The 23,404-nt window shown below is 34.0% G+C and overlaps 1 protein-coding gene across 3 annotated transcripts in view; it reads right to left on the bottom strand.

The window, feature by feature from the left end:
• SMCHD1 (structural maintenance of chromosomes flexible hinge domain containing 1) overlaps window positions 1-23,404 on the bottom strand; it is a 157,083-nt gene that overhangs the window by 49,753 nt on the left and 83,926 nt on the right. For all 3 annotated transcript variants that reach the window (XM_087869946.1, XM_045781946.2, XM_087869947.1), the window contains 8 exons: window positions 20,794-20,919; window positions 18,745-18,824; window positions 18,150-18,307; window positions 16,747-16,862; window positions 15,571-15,635; window positions 4,768-4,855; window positions 4,000-4,131; window positions 2,967-3,119 (listed from right to left, as the gene is read on the bottom strand). In XM_087869946.1, coding sequence (XP_087726072.1) covers window positions 2,967-3,119; window positions 4,000-4,131; window positions 4,768-4,855; window positions 15,571-15,635; window positions 16,747-16,862; window positions 18,150-18,307; window positions 18,745-18,824; window positions 20,794-20,919 — 918 coding nt within the window. The remainder of the gene's footprint in view (window positions 1-2,966; window positions 3,120-3,999; window positions 4,132-4,767; window positions 4,856-15,570; window positions 15,636-16,746; window positions 16,863-18,149; window positions 18,308-18,744; window positions 18,825-20,793; window positions 20,920-23,404) is intronic.

The raw sequence follows: 23,404 nt of genomic DNA, 5'->3' as shown, positions 1-23,404 counted from the left end.
TTGCAATCTCTGATGTATAGTTTATCAAGGAGAAACATAAAAGAAATGAAGAGTTAGAACTGAAGAGTCCATAACTGGATCCAAGCACAAATGGGAATCTGGAATATGAGAAATGAACAAATACACAGAACAAAACTGAGACACCTTTTTCAGGAATTTCCAGATCTAAGTAAGCAAATAATATAGAGAATCTGAAAATAGTTAACAAACTTGAATAAGCTTAGATTATAACTTAAAACAGTATACATTGTTTTCATGCAAACACGGAACATTTACAAATAACTGGTTATATTCTGAGCCAGTATTTCCTAAATGTTCCTAGTGATGAGAATTACCTGCTTGTTAAATTAGAGTCCAGAGCCCTACCCTAGACTTACTAAATCAATGTATGAGTCAAAAGCCAAGGAGAACTCAACAGTTTTCTGCTTATTCAGTGTGGTATTAGGAACCTCTAGTGGAAATTCATATGTATGACACGAAGCCTTGATTCTACAGGCAGGTGCAAGGAAATAGCTTAAGTCACTATCTTAACTTCACAAATGTGTAGAGCTGGGGTAGAAATTTCAAATGCCTACAAGGGGCTAGGGGTGGGGTAGTGTCAAAGAAACAGGACAAAGGTAGGGTGGGCTAGGTGTATTCTTCCAACACAAACTTACTTTGCACCTTCAACATGTCTCCCCCCTTTGGCTTTCATTACTGACTTTTTGTTAGAATACAAGAAAATTTCACTTAACTCTCTACTGTAATAAAAATGAAAGGAGGGATGGGGTAACTGTTTAATGGACACTGGGGAGGGAATGTGTTGTAATGAGCACTGGGTATTATATAAGACTGATGAATCACAGACCTGTACCCCTGAAAAAAATTATACATATGTTAATTAACTGAATTTAGATTAAAGAAAAAAAAAGAAAATGCTGTAGGGGTGCCTGGGTGGCTGACTCAGTTGGGTGTCTGACTCTTGGTTTCAGCTCAGATCATGATCACAGGGTCCTGCGATCAAGCACCTTGTGGGGCTCTGAGATCCAGCGGGGTGACTGAGGATTCTCTCTCCCTGTCCCTCTGCTCTGCCCCATGCATGCGTGAGTGCTCTCTCTCTAGAATAAATAAATCTTAAAAAAAAAATGGGGGGGACGCCTGAGTGGCTCAGTCAGTTAAGCAGCTGCCTTCAGTCCGGGTCATGATCCCTGGGTCCTGTTAAATAAAATCTTTTAAAAAAAAGACGGAAATGCTCTAACAGTCTGTCACTGACAGACCAACTAACACATCTACTGTAAGGCAGGTACAAGCTGTCAGGCTCCCCAGTTGTAAGCCTAATGTTAGTAAAACAATGCGGTATTAGCACTGGTTTAGATATAAAGATGAACAATGACAACAATAAAAAAAATACAAGAAAGGTGACATTTCAAATTTATACATATAGGAAGAATTATTCAATAAATAATATCAAGAAATTAAGTTAATGAATTAGAAAAAATGCAAAAATAAAATTCAGACAAATCAAAGATTAAACGCATAAGAATACTAGGGCAGGAACTGTAAATATAATCCTTCCTCCACTCCAATACAAGCAAAGCTAAAATCTAAAAGACAAACTCAGGAAAATGTACTTATATACAGAAGAGCATGAATATCTTTAATATAAAATTACGAAAATGACAAACATTCCAAAAGAAAAAGCATCAAGAGACAATCTTAAAAAGATCAAGAACAAGACAAATGTTCAACCTTACTAGTAACAAAAGTATTTTTTGAAATATAGGCAACTTGGGATGGAATTCCAAAAATCATTCACATTTAGGGTTGGTTAATATTATGAGGGACACACACACATATTTCTGGTGGGAATATCAACTGAACAGCAACTGGCAACAGCTAACGACCAGAAGGCTTAAAATAACATACCCTGCCACCAATTCTACTAATTTCTTAAGTAAACAATCAGACATATGCAAAAGGATACACATAGAAGAAACCTGATGAAAAGCACTGTTGATAACAACAAGCTCTGGAAAGAAACTAAATTTCCACTTAGGATTGATCAAATAAATTATGATCAACACAATGATGGTAGGTGTATACATATTGATGAAGATACCAAAGATGTTCTAAATAAAATTTTTATAAAAGCGGAGTTCTATTATATTAATGAAATTTTATACCCCACCCATGTACATAAATCATATACACACAGGGTATTTGTGTATATACAGTATTTGTGTATATACAGAAGTCTGGTAGTTAAGTAACTAAATTGCTAATCATTATTATCTCTGAAGGGTGATAAAATAGTGATTTTTATTTTTTATTTTATTTTATTTTATTTTTTTTAAAGATTTTATTTATTTATGTGATAGAGAGACAGCCAGTGAGAGAGGGAACACAGCAGGGGAGTGGGAGAGGAAGAAGCAGGCTCCCAGTGGAGGAGCCCGATGTGGGACTCGATCCCGGAACGCCGGGATCACGCCCTGAGCCGAAGGCAGACGCTTAACGACTGCGCTACCCAGGCGCCCCAAAATAGTGATTTTTAAAAGTGTTCACACTGTGTATTTTTTATACAAGTAAAAATATTTCCATTAAAAAAAAAAAAAGAGTAACAAAGAGAAGCTGCTTTGTTAAATTTTTCTATTTATGTACACATTTTACCTGGGCTATGTTATATTTTGTTTCTATCCACAGAATGGTAACTTTTAGATATATGAATATATTATCACTGAAGCTAAAAATTATTAGAGAGAGCAGTCATCCACAGGGAAAAAGAGGTTCTTGCTCAGAGTAATAATAATCCCGGAGGTTTAATTTGTAATAGTTTACAGCAAAATCACAAAATATTTCCACTCACTTTCTAATTTAATGCTATACTTAGAATATTTTCATGCTATACATACAAAAGAACAGGTATTATAACACTGTGGTTTAAACTATTAAATACACTAATGTTATCTACCAGAAGACATAAAAATTACCGTAATTTCAGCTGATCCTTTCACAAAGGGAAATTCGAGTGCTCTCACTTTCCCGATAAAGAGTGGTGTATCTGTATCTTCCTCCTTAGAACCTTTAATGGTAGCTACTATAGTGCCAACCAAATCAATTCCAGTATGATTGTTGTAGTCATCCTTCAAGTAAACAATAAAAAATAATTAGAAGAACAGGTAATTACGAAGATTAAACCCAGAAAAGGACATGATCATATCAGAAAAAACGATATAAGCCCTAAATATTAAATTATCTTGATCCTTCTTACTCCCAAGCACAGAATTCAGTTCTCAGATTAAGAGCTCTACAGGCAGGAAATAATCCCAGAAACTATAAAAGAACCAGAGGCTTCCATCTAATATAATGGCTTATAACTTTACCAAAAGGACTCCCATTTAAAAATTTCACCTTGTTATGTACTTTTAGCATCTACTGATTTGGGGGAAGAGAAGAAGGATTCACTTGTCTAAAACAGAAAAAAAAAAAAAAACCCGAAAGAAGGATCCCACCATGAAAATTTCCATAAAGGTGGAGTCTCACTACTGTGTTTTACATGTTTTTGTCAATATTCTTGGCAGCTTTATTGGTGCTTACTCTCCCAGTAATCAGAAGATTTGGGGAGCTTGCTATGATCAATCATCAGAGCAGATCTCTTAAAATAATTACTTCCTTCTTTCTCATCAGTGAAATGGACACTGAGGAATCAATTTACCTCACACAAATTCATAATACATACCGGAAATAAGTGATTAAAGAAAGGTATCTATTAAGAAAGGTAGGCAAATTTCTACATTTTTGAGTCAGTTCTACTTGGTATATCTGGATACACTGTATGTATACATTCTCTATTTGTATTAAAATACAAAGGTGTTTATGAATATTTCATTCATCCACACAAATTTTCCCTATAATCTTAAACTGAATAACTAAGATCTGACTCTGTAAGTAACTATTCTGCACACTAAAACTAGAAATAATTTTTGTTACTCTTTGCAATTTTGGAAGTAAATAAAACATTACCGTAATAGTAAGACGTAAATCTTTGACCAAAGTCCTACTGGCAACTGAGCGAACATTTGAAACAGCTGGTGTAGCTGGCTGAATTTTAGGAACTAACTTCACAGGCTGATTAGGCAGAACATCAACTATAATCTTACAAAACAAAAACAGCATTGTGATTAACAATATATTGATGGTTCAGTATTTAAGAGTAAGACAAGAAATAATGCTAGCATATACTAAATAAAAAGCAATCTTACTTTCTAAAATAATTTCCATTATCTCCTAAAACTAATCAACTTACTTTTTAAAATTCAAAAAAAAAAGGTTTATCAGATAAATTTCTGAATGTTAATAGCCATCTAAGAACAAATTCAGGGGATTTAAAAATACAGGTAATTTTTAAAAATTTAGTTAACTAATTTACTGAATGGTGATGATGTATTTCGAAACTACCTTAAACATTATTATCCCGAATTCTAGTACACAAAATGTTAATAACTGAAAAATTTGCAATGTATGGTTGATAGGAGCAACCTTACCATGATATACACTAAAATGCTTACTGGACTCTTCAAAATAAAGAGGAATGGAAAAGTAACTTCTGCATCGGGTCATATTAATCAACATATTTTAAATATATTCTAATATTCCTGAAAATTACATTATTTATATTTTTATTATCAGTTGTATCCAATAATTAATTCACTTTTAAACAAAACCATTTCATTCCTATACTAAGCAAGAAAATGTAAAGCTAACTATGGTATATAAAAAAAGTAAGCAAACCTGTTCACTGTTAAGAATATTTGCTTTATCCATCATAAACCCAAACTGGATACAATATGTTCCCACTTTGTTAGGAATTGCTTTATCCCTATGTTAGAAAGAAAGAGATAAGGATTATTGACAATTTTTACATATAAGGGGAAGGAACTCAAATCATCAACATTTCTGTTCTCTCCACAAAAAGTAAATGAATAAAAAAAGAACTACTATTACAACATTTGCCTTCATTCACCAAATATTTCCTATAATACCAGGGTTTACCTCAGGTCCCAAGGGAGAAACAACTCAGCTTTGAATCATCCCAATCTCTGAATCTGGACTGAAATGAAAACAGGCTGCTACTAGCCCAGATAACAGAAACAAATGTAAACCTGACCTGGTGAAAGAATATACCTTAGACTTCAAATTATTTACATAACTATTCATAAACAAAATGTATCATAAACAACAAAAAACAGGTACATGAAGAGGTAAGAGAATCAAAATGAAAACCAACAGAAACAAGAGCCCATTGAAACAGACTAGGAAGAACTTGAGACAGACTTTAATAAATTCTGGTTACTTTATCTTAGGATAGAGACAAGACTGAGAATTCCAATAGAGAACTGGACCTCAAGAAACAAAACAACACTAAAAATACCAAACAGAAATTGGTAATTGAAAGATGGATTTAACAGCAAATTGGACACATTGAATAGATATTAGTTAGTGAAGGCAGTTTAGAAGAAAATATCTAGAATGAAGAGAGCCAAAAAAGAATGGCAAATAGAGAAAAGAGGATGAGAGACAGAATATTCTAAGGACTAGTTTGTCAGAAAAAGAAGAGGGAAAGAATAAGCAGAAGCCATATTTGATGAAATAAAGGTTGATAATTTTTCAAATCTGAACAAAGACCATAAAATCAAAGGCTATGAAAACTAAGAAGAAAAAAAAGAAATCCATGAAAAAAACTAAGAAGAAAAAATAAAAAGAAATCCATGAATAGGCACGTCATAGTAAAACTATTGAAAACAAAACTCAAAACAACGAAAGAAGAGTGAAAATAATTCCTTTTCAAGGTAACAATAAGGCTGGGGTGCCTCGGTGGTACAGTTGGTTAAGGGACCAACTAATGGTTTTGGCTCAGGTTGTGATCTCATCAGGGTCTTGGATCAAGCCCCACATCTGCTTAAGACTCTCCCTCTCCCCCTCCCCAGACCCATGCACACACTCTCTCTCTGTCAAATACATCTTAAAAAAAAAAAAAAAAAAAAAGGCTGACAGCTAACTTCTCAACATAAATGATAGGAGAGTGAAGGCTGGCTTTAAAGTACAGCAAGAAAGAAACTGCCAATATAAAATATCATTTTCAAGAAAACTACTCTTCTAGTATGAAGGTGGAATAAATATATTTTCAGGTAAAAATGAGGTAATTCATCACCAGCAGATGTACACTAAAGGAAATGGTAAAGGAACTTCCTCAGATGGAAAATGATACTAGATGGAAAACCTGAGTTGAAGATTAACAGAAAGAATAAATGAGCTGGTAAATCTACATGAACACTAACTATATGAAATAATAATGTACTGATAGGTTTAACATACACAACAAAACCATCTAAGTTGCAAGAGGGGAAATGATGTTTAAGCCTTCTAAGATTCATGCACTGACCAAGGAGAGGGCAAAAAATGCAATGTGTCATCACCTATTGGTATAGAATGTCAACTATGCATGTTGTAGTGTCTCAAAAAGATCACTTAGGAGGGGTGCCTGGGTGGCTCAGATGGTTAAGGGTCTGCCTTCAGCTCAGGTCATGATCCCAGGGTCCTGGGATCAAGCTCCACATCAAGCTCCACATCGAGCTCTGCATCAGGCTCTCTGCTCAGCGGGGAGCCTGCTTCTCCCTCTCCCTCTACTGTTCCCCCTACTTGTGCTCTCTCGCTCTGTCATATAAATAAATAAAAACTTAAAAAAAATCACTTAAGAGAATAATAAGACTATTAACTACCAAGTTAATAAGGAGTAAAACATGATAATTAAAAACAATAAATTCAAAAGAAAAAGGAACAAACAGTAGGATCAAATAAAAAACAAGTGCTTTTGGTAATTATTTGTATGATCTAAACTTTTTAATTAAAAATTATTAAAAAAAAAACAATTACAGGGACGCCTGGGTGGCTCAGCTGGTTGAGGAAGGTCTACCATCAGTTCAGGTCATGATCCCAGAGTCCTGGGATCGAGTCCTGGGTCAGGCTCCCTGCTCAGCAGGGAGTCTGCTTCTCCCTTTGCCTGCTGCCCCCCCTGCCTGTGCGCTCTCTCTGAGACAAATAAATAAAATATTAAAAAAAAACTATAATGCCATCTGTAAATGATCACTTAAAATATGAAGATACAAAAGTAATGAAAAAAGGATACTTATACAAATACTAACTTTCATGATCCCTAAAGTAGCTTCTGCATGTCACTCATAGGAAAGTTGGTATACTGTTATCAAAGCAGATTTTCAAGCAAAAAGCATTACTAGAGAAAAGGTATACTTCATAATGATAGCTAATTCAATTTGTCAGAAAAATATAATGTAAATCTTATGTAAATAACAATATAGCCTTAAAATAACACTAACAGAACGAAGAGGAAAAATAAACAAATCCACACCTACAATGGGAGATTTACTACACTGCTTTAAAAAATATAGATAGAAAAATTTAAAATATTTTGAAAAAAATTGAAATATAGAAAAATGAAACACAATGATTATCAAAATTTTGAATTAATGAACATAACACTGTACTTTACGTGCAGTTTGCACGATTTTCTAGTATACACAAAATATTTACAAAAATTGACCATATGCACATACTGTTTTCTACAAAGGGAAAAACAATTATCCATTAGTTTCAAGGGAATGAAATTGCACAAGGCAGGCTGTCCGACCACAGAGGAATTAATCTAGAAATCAATAAGAGAAAGAGAATAAGAAAATCCCACAATTCAGAAATTAAACAATATACTTCTGAAAAACAGCCATAGGTAGAAGATGAAATTACAATGGGAATTATAAAATACCTTGATCTAAATAATAATGAAAATACAATGTAAAAAATCCTGGTAAATTTATAGCTCTATATACATATATATGTACATATAAATATATAATTTATGTGTACACATGAATATGTATACACAGGTTGAAAATAAACATGTTAAGCAACAATCTCAAGAAGTTTTAAAAAGGCAGAACTTGGTTCTTTGAAAAGACTGACAAAATTTACATCCCCTGGTAAGACTAATCAAGTAACAGAAAGTACAAATAGGGTGCCTGGGTGGCTCAGTCAGTTAAGTGTCTGCCTTTGGCTCAGGCTAAGATCCCGGAGTCCCAGGATTGAGTTCTGCATCAGGCTCCCCACTCATTGTGGAGTCTGCTTCTCCCTCTGACCCTCCCCTCTCTCATGCTCTCTCTCTGATAAATAAATCTAAACAAAAAAGTACAAATAATGTTAACAATGAGAGATCACTACAGATTCTACAGACAAAATAAACTGTGAACAACTTTTAAAATTTAGATAAGACTGACAAATTAAAAATTTTAAGTTACCAAAACTGACCAAAGATGACACAGGAAATAAAAATACTCATATAACTACTGAATTTGAAAAAACTGAATCCATAAGTACAACCTCCCTTCTCTAAACTCCAGGCACAAATGGCTTCACTGATGAAATCTACCAAACATTTAAGGAAGAAATTATGACAACTCTCACACAAAACCCAGAAAAAATACCAAGACTTAGGGACTACTTTCCCCAATTACTGTAGTGAAGCATATATGACCTAGACACCAAACCTAAAAATGTATAAGAAAGTGCAGGGAACCTTGACCCATTAGTGTAGATGGAAAAATTCCAAACAAACTATTAGCAAAACAAATCCACCAATAAATAAAAGAGTTTATGCATCATGATAAAACTGGGTTTACTCCAGTAATGCAAGACTGGCTGAATGAACATTCAGAAAATTAATGTTCTGTAGAACTTAGCACATTAAAAAAGAAAGGAAAAATATCACATATTACCTCAACAGATGATGAAATCTGTCAATTCATAATAAACAGAATTTCTTACTAATGATTAGAAAGGAACAGTCTGATAAAGGTACCTACTAATGAAATTAGGGATTAGGAATGAAATTAGGATGATCACTTCATCATGTCTATTTAACATTTTACTCTAAGTCCAAGCCAGTGCAGTATGGCAGGAAAGGGAAAATGTACAATGACTAGAAAGTAATCAACCTATCATTATTCACAGACATGATTGTGCAAATATTTTGAAATCCCAAAGAATCTATAAATAAAACTGGAAATTAAGGAGGCTAGGAGAGATGCTGGCTACAAGGTTAATATACACAAATCAACTAGAGTTCTGTAACCAACAAGAAACATAAAATAAAAAATTTTAAAGGATTTGTTTACAATAGCATCCACAATATTATCTAGGCATTATGCTAAGTGAAATAAATGACAAATACAAAAATACTCTATTATTCACTTATATGTAGAATCTAAAAAACTCAAATTTGTAGATACAAAGAACAGAGTGGTCCTTGCCAGAGGTAGCAACTGGGAGATGGACGAGGTGGGGGAAATGAGCAAAGGTGGTCAAGAGGCACAAAGTTTCAGTTAAAAGACAAATCCCGGGGAAGTACTGTGCAGGTGGTGACTACAGTTAACAATACTGTAGTGTTTATTTGAAAGTTGCTAAGAGAGTAAATCTTAAAAGTTTCCACTACAAGGAAAAAAAAATTTGTAGCTGTGTAAGGTGACGGATGGTAACCGAACTACTACGGAAAACATACGGACGGATGGATGGATGGATGGATATATATCTCTCAAATCATTATGTTGTACACCTTAAACTAATACAATGTTATGTCAATTATATCTCAATAAAACTGGAAAAGATATCAACTATTTAGTAATTAATCTAAGGAAAGATGTATGACACTTTGATTCAAAATATTACAAAATGATATAGAGAAATTAAAGAAATTTAAATAGAGGAATATGAAGAATATGACATATTAGACTGTAAGATGTTCCCAAATTTCTACCAAAACAAAATCCCAACAGGTATTGTTATTGAAATTGTGTTTGTGTTATTTGAATTTGATAATCTGATTCTAAAATTTATATGGAAAATAAAGGGTCAAGATATGCATGAAGAACACGGTGAGAGGACTTGTTCTATAAGATACCAGACTTAACAAGAAAGTACAGTATGGCAAAATACAAACAGGTGAAGAAATCAAAATAGGGAGTCAAATGCACACACATGTGGACATATGATTTAAAATAAAGATGGCACTGCAAAAAAAATGATCTCAATAAATAACGTAGCCACAACTGTTTATATAGTTTTATACATAAAGACAAACTTGACCTACACTTATACCTCATAGCATACATTAAAAATATTAATTCCAAGCATAACTGTACAAATTATAATTCAAAAAAGTTAACAAAGTTGGGGTGCCTGGCTGGCTCAGTCAGAAGAGCATCCAACTACTGATCTCAGGGTCATGAGCTCGAGCCCCACATTGGTGTAGTGATTACTTAAATAAATTTTAAAAACTTAATAAAGTAGATAGAAAGCCCTGCTTACAAGCTTAGTCCTTAGCTAGCATCTGTGAACTCAGATTTCAGAAAGGTTCCCACCATTAGCTGGTAAGAGTGGCTCACAATGCTTCAAGTATTTCTACAAACAATATGGTTTATGCTAACCCCTTGCTTTCCTTCTGGGAATGTGAATTTTGATATGTACTACGCAGAGGACCCTTATGTGACCAGACCCCCATAAAACCCTGGGTGCTGAGTCTCTGATAAGATTTCCTTGGTTGACAACATTTTGTATGTGTTATCATAACTAGTTTGGCAATTAAGCAAGTCCTGTGTGGCTCCACTGGGAAAGAACCCTTGAAAATTTGTGTATGTTTTCCCTCGGACGTTGCTCAATGCACCTTTTCCCTTTCCTGATTTTGCTTTGTATCCTTTCACTGTAATAAATCGTAGCTTTAAGTATGACTATAAATAAAGTCCTGCGAGTCCTCCTAATCAATCATCAAACCTGGGGGTGTTCTCGGGAACCCTCAACATAATTATATAGAATAGCTTCATGACCTAAATGTAAGGAAAGAACTTAAAGGACACAAAGCGGCTACCTGTAAAAGAGAAGATTAACAAATTTGATTATATAAAAATTAAGAACTTCTGTTCAAGATAACATACAGTACAAAAGCAAGGCATGGAATGGGCAAAGACATCTAACAAAAGGCTTGTACACAGAATATATAAAGCACTGCTACAAATTAATATGAAAATGAAAACAGAAAAATCCGTAAGCCATGATGGCTCTTCACAAAAGGTTATCCAAATGGCCAATAAACACACCATGAAAAGAGAATATTTTAAACTAAATGTAATACCAGTACACACCTACCAGAATACGAAAACTGAAAAGACTGATAAAACCAACTGTTGGGGAAAATGTAGAGCACTGGGAACTTTCATACACTGTTAGTGGGAGTATAAGTGTCATAAACACTTTGAAAAACTGCTTGGCACCGACTAATAAAGTTAAACATATACATAATCTAGGATCCAGCAATTATACAGCAACGAAAATGAATGAGTTTATAGCTACAAACCATGTAACAGATTACGCTTACAATGCTGAAAGAACCTGTATACAAAAGAAGATAATACATATAAAGTTTATAAATGGGCACAACTGGAGAATTGAGGGATGCAAAGAAAACCAAGTTAGGAGAGTTTATTCTGTGTGTGTGTGTGTGCGCGTGTGTGTGTGCGCGCGTGCACGCGTGTTCACACACAACAGGAAGGAAGCAGGTAATGACTGGGAGGGACACAAGGTGGGGCTTCCCCCGTTTTGGCAATCTTTTATTTCTTGACTTCGGTAGTGTTTGCACAGAAATTCACTGTTGGAGAAGTCACAAAACTGCGTATCCTTTTAACTTTATGAATTTTCTACTTGTTTTTAAAAGGTTAAAAAACTGAGATTACATGCAGAACACCAAACACAGTGACACGTTAGGAACTCAGATATTCTCATGCATTCAAATATACCTGATATATATTTTATTATATTACATGTATAACTGACAGCGCACATGATTTTTAAAGATCTTTCCTTCTGACTTACCGTTTTTATAATTTTATTTTTTTAAATTGAAATCCAGTTGACATACAATATTATATTAGTTTCAGGGGTACAACATAGTAACTCAATATTTGCATACATTAGGAAGTAATTACCACCACAATAAATCTTGCTACCATCAGTCACCATACAAAGTTGTTACACAGTAACTATATCCCTTAAGTTGTAGATTGTATCCTTATGCTCTATTTATAACTTCAAGTTTGCACCTTTTACTCCCCTTCCCGTTTTGCCCATCTACCTACACAGCTTTTCATTTTTTTAAAATTTTTATTTATTTATTTGAGAAAGAGAATGAGCAAAAGTGGGGGGAGGGGAAGAAGGCTAGGGAGATGGAGAGAGAATTTCAAGCAGACTCCCCACTGAGCATGGAGCCCGATGTGGGGCTCAATATCACAACCCTGAGATCATGACCTGAGCCGAAATCAAAACCGACTGAGCCACCCAGGCGCCCCAAGATTTTTTATTGAGGTGAAATTCACATAAAATAAAATTAACCATTTTAAGTGTCTAATTCATTGGCATTTGGTATATTCACATTGTTTTGCAACTGCTACTTCTTTATAGTTTTAAAATGTGTGACTATTTTAAAAAGATTTCCTAAATGTTCGTTCTGATACCCTGGAATGCTAAAATATGATTCAATTAAAACAAATATTTGAAATACAAGGAAATAGCACAATTATCACACATTTTAATAGATTTATACACTGAAAGATAATTTAAAAGACTGAAAAGAAGGCAGTATATGCTTTCTTGGATGTCTAAATCAGTTCCATGCAGTAACATGAGTATACCTTAAAGACCCAAGGCAATGTTATCATAGTGTAAAAAAGGACCATGATAGTATATTTGTTACTTGTCTGTCACAAGATAATAAAACTCAGAATATTTAGAAATACATAACTACCTGACATTGCCTTAACAGAAAGTGCACACTGAGAAGATCTTTTTTTTTTAATGAAAAGAGCATCTGTCTATGAAAGATTAAAAATATTTTAAAAAACAAACTAGTCATTTGGTACAGTTAGTCTGAATATATTAATATAATAACCATTATATTAATATAATGATCATGTTGACCCTACTGATGATGACTAAAGAAGTTTAAAAAGAAATCTTTGAAAGGATTTTGGGAAGACCAGGCGAGCAGGAAGCATCAGGTATCTGTCTCCCTGTCTAGACAATAACTGTACTGGCAGAATCTGTGTAATGTAACTATTTTGCACCTCTCAAAGTTACCAAAAACTTGGATAGTAAACTGCAGTTAATTCTGATCAATTTCAGCTCTTAGCACAGTAGTAGCTACTCATTCCCCACCTCCCAGACCCATGACAGGCAGATGTCCCTGGAGCAGTTCACAGCTTATGGGAACTAGCGTGGGCAAAAAGGACCCTATCCTCCAAACACTGGGGATCCGTGCTCTGATTGCTGCTTCTGATCAGAGAGGAACAAACAAAAATGCAGATTAGCTATTGTTCCTGCACCAGTCCCCACTGTTGCAAGCCCTTCGTCCTCCAGCTGAAGTAACTTCCAGAGGACTTAAAGGGCCAGCACTCTTTCCTTCCCCTCTTCCTTTTTAGAAACCAGACATTAAAGGACATTACTAAACAACCACATATATAGGGAAAACGAGAAAGTGACCACACACGCCCAGAGAAAGGGTCAGAAAAGACATGAGAAGACCTTAAGTTTACACCTAACGCTGATCCATGACAAACAGCATATAACAATTGAAAAAATAACAGAAAAAATTAAACCTAGCAAACCCTGGATAAGGCAGAGAATCTGAATTCCAGAGCTACCACATTATTAGATTCAAATGCAGAGTTTTTAACCAAAACACCAGAAGACAAACAGGAAAGTATCGGCCATTCAAAGTAAAAAAATAAGTCAACCAAAATTGTTTTTGAAAAACACCTAATGGCAAATATACTAGACAGGGACTTAAAAAAACACCAGTCGTAGGGGCTCCTGGGATGGCTCAGTGCGTTAAGCTTCTGACTCTTGATTTCAGCTCAGGTCATGATCTCAGTGTTGTGAGCATGGAACCTGCCTAAGATTCTCTCTCTCCCTCTCCCTCTGCTCCTAACCCCCAACTCAAGCACTCTCTCTCTCTCTCAAAACAACAATGAAACAACAACAACAACAACAAACACCTACCTTAGAGATGCTCAAAAAACTGAAGGAAGATGTGGAGAAAATAAAAGTGATGTAGAGAAAAAATGGAAATATCAATAAAGAAACAGAAAACCAGAAACAAATTTTGGAGCTGAAAAATACAATAATTTAAGCGAAAATTTCAGTATAGGTGTTCAATGGCACATTTGAGCAGGAAGAAGAAAGGATTAGTGAACTTGAAGATAATGGATATTATATTCGGAGGAACAGAAAGGAAAAAGGACTGAATAAAAGTGAACAGAAACTGAGGGACCTTTGGGACACCAGCAAGGGCCCCTCTCACCAGGGGAAGAGAGAATATTTGAAGAATGGCTGAAAATTTCCCAAGTGTGATGAAAGACATGAATGTAAATATTGAAGATGCTCAACAGATTTCAAGTAAAATGAACTGAAAAACACACACACCAACACACATTATCAAACTTTCAAAAGCCAAAGACAAAGAAAATATGGAGAACAATGAGAGAAAAGTGAATCATTACATACAAGGGATTCTCAGGAAGAGCATCACATTTCTCATCAGAAAGTTTGGAGGCCAGAAGACAATGGACCAATGTATTCAAAATGCTTTAAAAATATATATATATACTCTCAGCCAAGAATCCTACATCCAGCAAAACTGTACTTCAAAATTGAGGAGGAAATTAAGACATACTCAGATAAACAAAAGCTAAGGGAGTTCATTACCACTAGACCTGGCCTGTAAGAAATGTTCAAGGAAATACTACAAAGTAAGATGAAAGAACAGACAATAACTTGAAACCACATGGAGAAACAAAAAGCTCTATAGATAAATACACAGGCACTCATAATGTTAGTATTATTGTAACAATGTTTATAACTGTACTCTTTGTTTTCTACATGATTCAAGAGACTAATATATTTGAAGAAACAAAACTTAGTCTAAAAGTTAAAAGGACATTTCTCATTAAAAAAAAATGAAAGGAACCTTGGACATAGTTTATTCAAAGCCAATTTTCATATATCAAAGTAGAGGTCCAGAATCCAGAAGCAAAAATTCAAGTGAATTCAATTCAAAGTAACATAGTTAAACCATAAAAAAACTAGTTCAATCTGTTTTACTTCATAACAACTAAGTTTTGAACTATGGAAATCTCCTATATAATAAAATAAAATGCTCTGACAACATAATGTAATTTTTTTTGGATGGCTTTCATAGTTTTGAAAGCTAATATAATTATCACAACAGTCTTTTCCCCAAACCATTTTAGAAAGCTTACAAATAAAATACACATTTTCTCAAAAAACTTCCTGAGAAAAATTAAGAGATATGAATATTTTCTTTTCAATCATAAATTACTTTTCCCAAGTTGAGCAAACACCATCAAGGCTGAAATCACTTTGTAACAAATTATGCATAAAAATATGAAATGATTTGAGAAATACCTGAAGTAGAAGCAGCCATCTTCTTTGTCATTATCTTTTATTTTATTACAACTAAATGTTTCTGCCTAGAAAGGGAAGTAGGGGAGAAAGTGGGGAGGGAGAAATCACATTTAACATAATATATTCAGGATGAAACCTTCTATTACCTTCACTAAATGCAAATACAGATCACATCTGGCTTTACAAATACATACACATACACCTGTATGTATATACCTTTACAATACATTTTAAGATTCAATAGTGAGATTAGTCATGATGACATACTATTATTAAAAGGGCACACGACAGATCTCAATGGTGGTGACATAGTTTAAGGTAATAGCAGCTTGATGGGACAGTATAAATTTAGGAAGCTAGTTTCCTAAACACACAATTAAAATGAATCATAAATCCTGAAAGGCACTGTTAAATTAAGACACTCTGGTATGGTTTAGTTTCCAATTTGAGATTTATTTTAGATCTACACTGTCCAACATGGTAGCAAATAGCTCCACATGGCTACTGAGCACTTGAAATATATCTGGTTCAAAAAGAGATGTGGTACAAGCATAAAATACGCAGGAAATTTCAAAGAATTCATAACATAAAAGAATGTAAAATCTTTGAGATTTTACATTCTTTTATGTGTTGATTTAATAAATTTTAAATATTGAATACATGCTGAAATGGTAATTTGATGTTAGGTTAAAACTACATTAAAATTAATTTTATTTCTTTCTTTTTACATTTTTAATGTAGCTACTAAAAAAATAAAAATATCATGTGTGACTTGTATTATATTTCTATTGGACTGTGCCGCTTTAAACTTTAGACCCTCAAACTGTTCTCACCACTCTACCCTCCTTTCCCTATCCTCTAAGTCTATCAATCGTATCTCTTTACTATCTCATTTTCTATATTATCTCTTGTTGGTATTCAACGGCTTTTTGACCTGTGCCACTGTCCTTGAGATAATTTGAAGTGTAAAGTATCTTAAAAGTTTAAGAAATATCACAATGTAGGCTCCTCGTTTTCAAAGGCATCAACACTTAATTTTGTCAATCTCAAGTGATGAAGTAGGTTAATGTCTCGTTCTCCAGCATATACCCAGTGCATTTTTACATTAAGTTACATTTAATTTTAAGTTAAATATAAGAGCTACTTTTAACTTCTACAATGCTTTCCAGAACTCACATTTGCTGGTGGTCGGTTCCCACTGTTAGACAGCTGCCACATTTTCATGGAGATACGTGCTGGATTAATATTTTTAATGATACTGTCATCTTCAGAAATAACAGTAATCATAAAATCTGTCATGGTGAATATTAAAAAATTATTTTCTAGTTCACTTAATAGATTTGGTTAAATAATTCTATGTCTTAAAATGTACATCTTGTTTAAATATTAATAATGAAATGCTGAAGAAAACAAAACTATTCGGTAATCAGCATTCCCCAATAATCTGTCTATAAAAACGTACTAATCATGACAGACAACTCTCTTTAGTGCTAAATCTCCTCCAGAAATCTAACATATACATCTTTGCCATTATTAGTCCCTTGTCTTATTTTCACAGTCTGCAATGCTATAAAGTTCTACTAGGGAAGACCAGAAAGGTTAGACTGTGGATACTCAGCAACCTAGAGTTAAGGCAACTGGTCATAAATCCTTATGCTTTATGTATTCCAAGAATACACTGTTTGTCTTATGATTTTCAATAGCATACAGTAGCTAAACTATTATTACATATAGTATCTCCCTTATGTTTATCATTCATTTGGCACCCATATGATGGATATAGTCTTTTAATCACAGGAAACAGGTCTTATCTTCCAAAACAGATTTAAAATTATGAGTATAAAGGCTATGTATATATGTAACTTACTAAAAATGACTAATTTTCTGATCTAAATTTTTTGGTCTGCTTGTTTCCACTGCTTATAACTATGTATAGGAATGCATCCATTTAGGAAAACAGAGGTCTTCAAGAAAATTACCTGTGTAATAAATACCATTTCCTATTGACTTGGTACCTGCCACATTCCACTGAAATTACTTGCTTACTTAAGTGTCTCCTGCATTAGAACTCATTGGAAATTGTTATATACATTACTGGAACAAAGAGCCCAATATAGTGCCTGGACATTGCAAGTATTTAGGAAATTTTGTTCTGAAATATCTTTAATCATAAATTCTGATGTGATATATTTTCATCCAAATTACGTTAAGCAATCCTGGTTCTATTTGGTTGAAGATGACATTACAACCTATTTAGTAAAGCCCACATAGTTCTTGCCATTTAGCAGTTCATGCTCCTTTTGTAGAACTTCACAACCCAGTGAACAAACAATCACAAACTCAATTACAACAGGCTCTCAGTTTATGAAGAAACTTCCAGCTCATTTTTGACCATTAAAGGGAATGTAGGACACCGAGATGAAAGAAGACAAAGCTAAGTCAAACGTACTTTGCCATTTAAAAGACTATTGCAGGCTTGTTTTTTTATCATGCTGAACATCTAGGATAAATAGTTTATTCCATTATTGTAAAAAGCAAATTATCATTACAAATTTCTTTGAAATTTGTGACTTACTCACCAGTGAAAATACCCCCTGCTAAAAAGGAAGCATCTTTGTCATATTTAACATTGAGACGAATAGGTTTTTCAGGGTCTGGAAGAATCATTAACTTAATTATAGGTCCCTCTATGATATTCTTGTTATAGATGGCTCTAACCTGCATCATATGTTCTCCTCTAACAAGGGGAAAAAAGAGACAAAGGGTTCAAATTACGTTAGTTATAACTTAAAAATTCTGAGACAGTTTTTACAAAGCTTAACTCATTTAAAAAAACTCTTTACTCCTGTTTAGTTACATATTCTAACACTAAATAGAAGGAATTATTACTCTTTTTGTTTTTTTAAAGATTTTTATTTATTTAACACAGATAGAGACAGCCAGCGAGAGAGGGAACACAAGCAGGGGGAGTGGGAGAGGAAGAAGCAGGCTCATAGCGGAGGAGCCTGATGTGGGGCTCGATCCCATAACGCCGGGATCACGCCCTGAGCCGAAGGCAGATGCTTAACCGCTGTGCCACCCAGGCGCCCCGCTAATTATTACTCTTAACTTCAGCAAGGAATAAGAAAAATCAATCTCTATAATACTAATAACTACCAAACGTTTGGTTCTTACCTAGGGGCATAAACACTGAATACTCCCAAATTAGCCCTGCCCCTTTCATCTGTTTTATGCTGTTGGTTTGAAGGAGTGAGCTAAAAACGAAACAAAAAACAAAACAAGTTAATTAGAAAATTCCAGACATCAAATTCTTTTCCTCTATTACAATGTTCTTTTCTTCCAATACTATTTTGAAAATTATATTTGCACACACTTCTAAAATCTTTAATCTCCTAATGTGAACTAGTAGAAACAATGTGATACGTAATTACATAACCCAAAGGACAATCATCACTCAGCATCAATTAAACTACAATTTAGTGTATTTCAGTTATTAAGTTGCAGAATTCAATGTTCACTGTTTCAATAACACTGATATTTCAAGTGAAGTTTGGTTATACAAACACTGAAGATATATTCTAAAACTGGGGATTGTGGGGAATGGCACAGGTGAAATAAATAAATTACATCTTAAGTCAAGGCGTCATAATACCATGTCCATTGTTATTTCATCTTTCTCTTTAAGTTTACTCAGATGTGCTCCTTATATCTCTGCTGCAGTATGACCCTCTTAGAGATAACCAAGCTCACTTTCAAATGACTAAGAATCAGTGGTACTCATCATTGGTTAGAAGAATCTAGCAGCCTTCTACAAATGCTTCTCTAGAAACTAGAATAATATTCTTATTTATGGTAGAAAATAATCACTTTAACTCTTCTAGAAGCAAACAATAAGAACAAAGTGAATTTGTAAACTATTGTAGCAGAGTATCAGACTCTCTCCTACGCCGTAATTCCCATTTCTGCTTTAATAGAACCTAAAAATTAGGTAATTATGATACATGCAAACAAAAAAAGCAACAGGCAAAAATGAGGAGTAATCAAAATGACAGTATAAAATCCTATACTTGTACCTATCTCATTTATCCTCTGATCCACTGTCTCCCAACCCATCTTTTTCAAAGTATTTCTTCCATCTGGGTCCTAAATTCTTGTTACTAAGCCAGAGAAGCAAGGCTATATCAGGCTGTATAGCAAGCAATATTACAGTTTTGTTTGTTTGTTTAACAGGCTTTAAGACCTTTGACCTCAATTACTTTACTATGAAAAACAAATCCATGTGGATCACAAGCCAGTCTTGGCACTTTAATCTTCCATATGACATTTACAACTTCTCAGGTCCTGGAAATCCCTGTTAGAATTCTTACTGAACTAACGGGTTAATTTTAAGAGAACTGCATTTACATGATATCAACTGTTTTCATCCACTAAAATTACAAAATGTTTGTAGAGGGATACTTAAGCCCAGCTGAATATAAGCCCAGGAATTCTCTCTGTGTTACTTGGTAACAACCTGACTGGGACAAATTAATTTCCTTCAAGAGGAGGAACTGTGTCAAAATACAGCTTTGCAGTAGGCAGCTTCTCCCATTTCCCCTCACAGGAGGGCCCTCCAACTCTTCTGTACTAGGCACCCAAAGTCCCCACAGCTGGCTACCCCAGTGCTCATGTAAACAGGTAGTACCAAATCTTGGACTTCTTGGTATTAATCACTATGTTTAGCCCCAAATGTTACAAGGCCATATTCATGCTTGCCCCATACCCTAGAATACAATTCAGTGTAAGTCTAGCAGCTATGCCCAGGCCCTGGTAGCTCTCCATAAGGTATGCATAGGACAGGTACTCACATGACTCTTTTTGATTACCCTTAGCTTGTAAGTTTCCCAAATAATACCTGTTCCTTAACCCATACTGCAGGTCATTATATTTGCCTTTACTCACCTTCTCAGTGTTGTCTATTCACCCTAATCTGAAATCCAAATATTAGTATTGTATAATAACCACTCAATCATAATTGTAGATTATTGCCCCTTGTTACACTGCAAGATACAAACTTTACTTCCTCAAAATTATGAAAAATCTTTAAGTTGATTTAAAATAAGCAATAATAAAGGTTATATAAGACTATATTTTTAAAAACATGACATCTAACAACATTACCATGACAATGAAACTCAAAATTTTAAGTAGATGAAAATTATGTAAAGGACGTTTAAAACTTACCTTTAAATTGTTAGCTTTCATGAGACTTATTTTAACCTGTGACACAGGTGCTGGATTATCCCACTGATCACAAAGTTGAACAATGAGAGGATTCTGTAGTTCTCTTCCATTAATCACTGGAATGGACTAAAACAGATAAAAATATTTTAAGAAGCACTAAAACAAATGTGCCTAGGGGCGCCTGGGTGGCACAGCGGTTAGGCGTTTGCCTTTGGCTCAGGGCGTGATCCCGGCGTTGTGAGATCGAGCCCCACATCAGGCTCCTCTGCTATGAGCCTGCTTCTTCCTCTCCCACTCCCCCTGCTTGTGTTCCCTCTCTCACTGGCTGTCTCTATCTCTGTCGAATAAATAAATAAAATCTTTAAAAAAAAAATATTAAAAAAAAAACAAAAACAAATGTGCCTAACAATGTAATTACTACTTGTATACTTACTAAATGATTACTTAATTTATCTGTTCTAGTCAAAAATGGCTTTTCATCAAACTTTTGAAAGTCAGTTATATTGTTACAAGTGATCATCTTCTTATAGAAATGATTAATAATATAATAAAGGGAGAAAAAAAAGCATTTGACATTACCAGCTTCTAACACATTCCTAAAAGTTATATATCAGAATGACTTCGATGGAAGTAAAAGCTTATCTGAGGTTCTCAGATGTAGTATTGGCTGTTTATACTTTAGCTCCTCTGTCAATTGTCAGCACTCTGCCACTCTCCATGAAGCAGTAATACACAGATTTCTAGTGCTCCTTAAATAGGACTGGTCGCTGATCTACACTGTCTAGTTGGTTTAAAACACCTTTATGTAAGGCTTGTATAATTCTGGGAATTTGCCTGTTGACCTATTAATACTAAATACATCAAAGGAAACACATTATCTAGCAAGAAACCTGATAAAGTTCCAATCTAATGTGTCAGATTTTAAAAGTTAAAAAAAAGAAAAGAGGGGAGAGAACAGACAAGCGATAAAGTAAAGCTGATTTATCAGCTCTCTCCTATCAATAATGTTCCCTCTGCTTCCTCCAACCCCCACTTTATTGGAGGTAGTTGATGAGCAAATAATGCTAGCAGGTTGCTAAAAGTGGGGAAAAAATTAATAATGGGTTTCAGATAGGACTTAATTTTTAAAAAAAAATATCCTTGAGACTAGTTTGGTTAAAATGCTTGACCATCACAAAGTTTACATGGCTACAGTTGACAATATTCCATTTGCCAAAGTTTATTAAAAGCCTGAATTTAAAAAAACTGATGACAGTTTCCAAATGCAAACATATCAATGTACTTCATCCCTAATGACATTAACGGTCTACCCATCAAATAGTAACTATTTTTAAAGAATATTCTTTAATAAATAACCTGTAGCCCAAGCTCTTAAAGTTATCTGGGAAAAAGTCAGTGTCCAAAATCAAATGTTTATAAATATGAATCTGCCCTCTGCCACTTTTTAGTACTGGCATGTAATTTAATGTTTCGGGATTTCAGTTTCTTCATTTATAAAATAAGAATGATAATAACACATCATGTTAAGATTAAATGAGAGAATAGACGTGTACGTTAACATAACATTTACCTATTTTTTTCTATTTATCAGTTAGGTGTTAAATCAGTTCCCTATTCCACTTCAGATCGTGTTAGGGGGAAGGTAGGTCAAGAATTAATTAGGAAATTTTAGAAATATCAGATATTCAATGATTACTTTTACAGCTTTATCTACATATAATGGTAACTCTAACAGAATGAGATATCAGTTTGTTTTAAAAACTTCTGGATTTCTATGGCATCTACAAATTAGTCTTCTAAGAAATTTGAGTTAAGCTGTCATTATTTTTGACATTCCCCAACACAAAGTCATATTAAAAGACGAACATGTCAACATTTCTTCCACCTCAAAAGTAAACAATTATTTCATAACATAGTAAACCAACAAATCCTTATTGACATCACTGGGCATAAAGAATATATTAACTTATGTAGTATAAATGCTCTCAGATAAAAATAAATGCACTGGCTTTTCAGTAAAACTCCTCAGTCAAGACAGTATTACAGAAAAAAGTTTTTAAAGCTCACTGTCATCACTTGTTTATCTGTTATTTTAAACTCACAAATCAAAAATGGCAATCTCAAACTAAGGCACAGGTAAAGTAAACTTTTCTTAGAGGACCTTTAACAGTATAATTTCATCCATTACCATGGTGATATAATCTCATTTTCCTTTAGAAAATAATGTAAGCTACCATATCAACAAGTAAAACTCTGTTAGACCAAAACTGAATACCAAAATCTAAACATTTTAAAATCAGAATTCTAAACATTTAGTAAAAACTCAACATATTAAACAGACACTTGCAAAATCAGTATTTAAGATTTAATTACCTGCACAGGAAGGCATACCAAGGTTTTTATGCATATAATTACTTGATATCTAATATGTTTTTCAAACTCCAGAGAAAACATTTAAGACAGTAAGACAGAACAATAAAACAAAATTGGGAAAAAATAGTAACTGTTGAAACTTGGGGTTCATTATGCTATTTTCACTTTTACACGTTTGAAAATTTCTGTAATAAATTTTAAAAAAAATTTTTAAAGATTTTATTTGAGAGAGAGAGAG

This window comes from Ursus americanus, chromosome 19, assembly GCF_024610735.1.
Source record: "Ursus americanus isolate L20-20 chromosome 19, mUrsAme1.1.p, whole genome shotgun sequence".
Classification (NCBI taxonomy): Eukaryota; Metazoa; Chordata; class Mammalia; order Carnivora; family Ursidae; genus Ursus; species Ursus americanus.
This window is presented reverse-complemented; position numbering and strand designations above follow the sequence as displayed.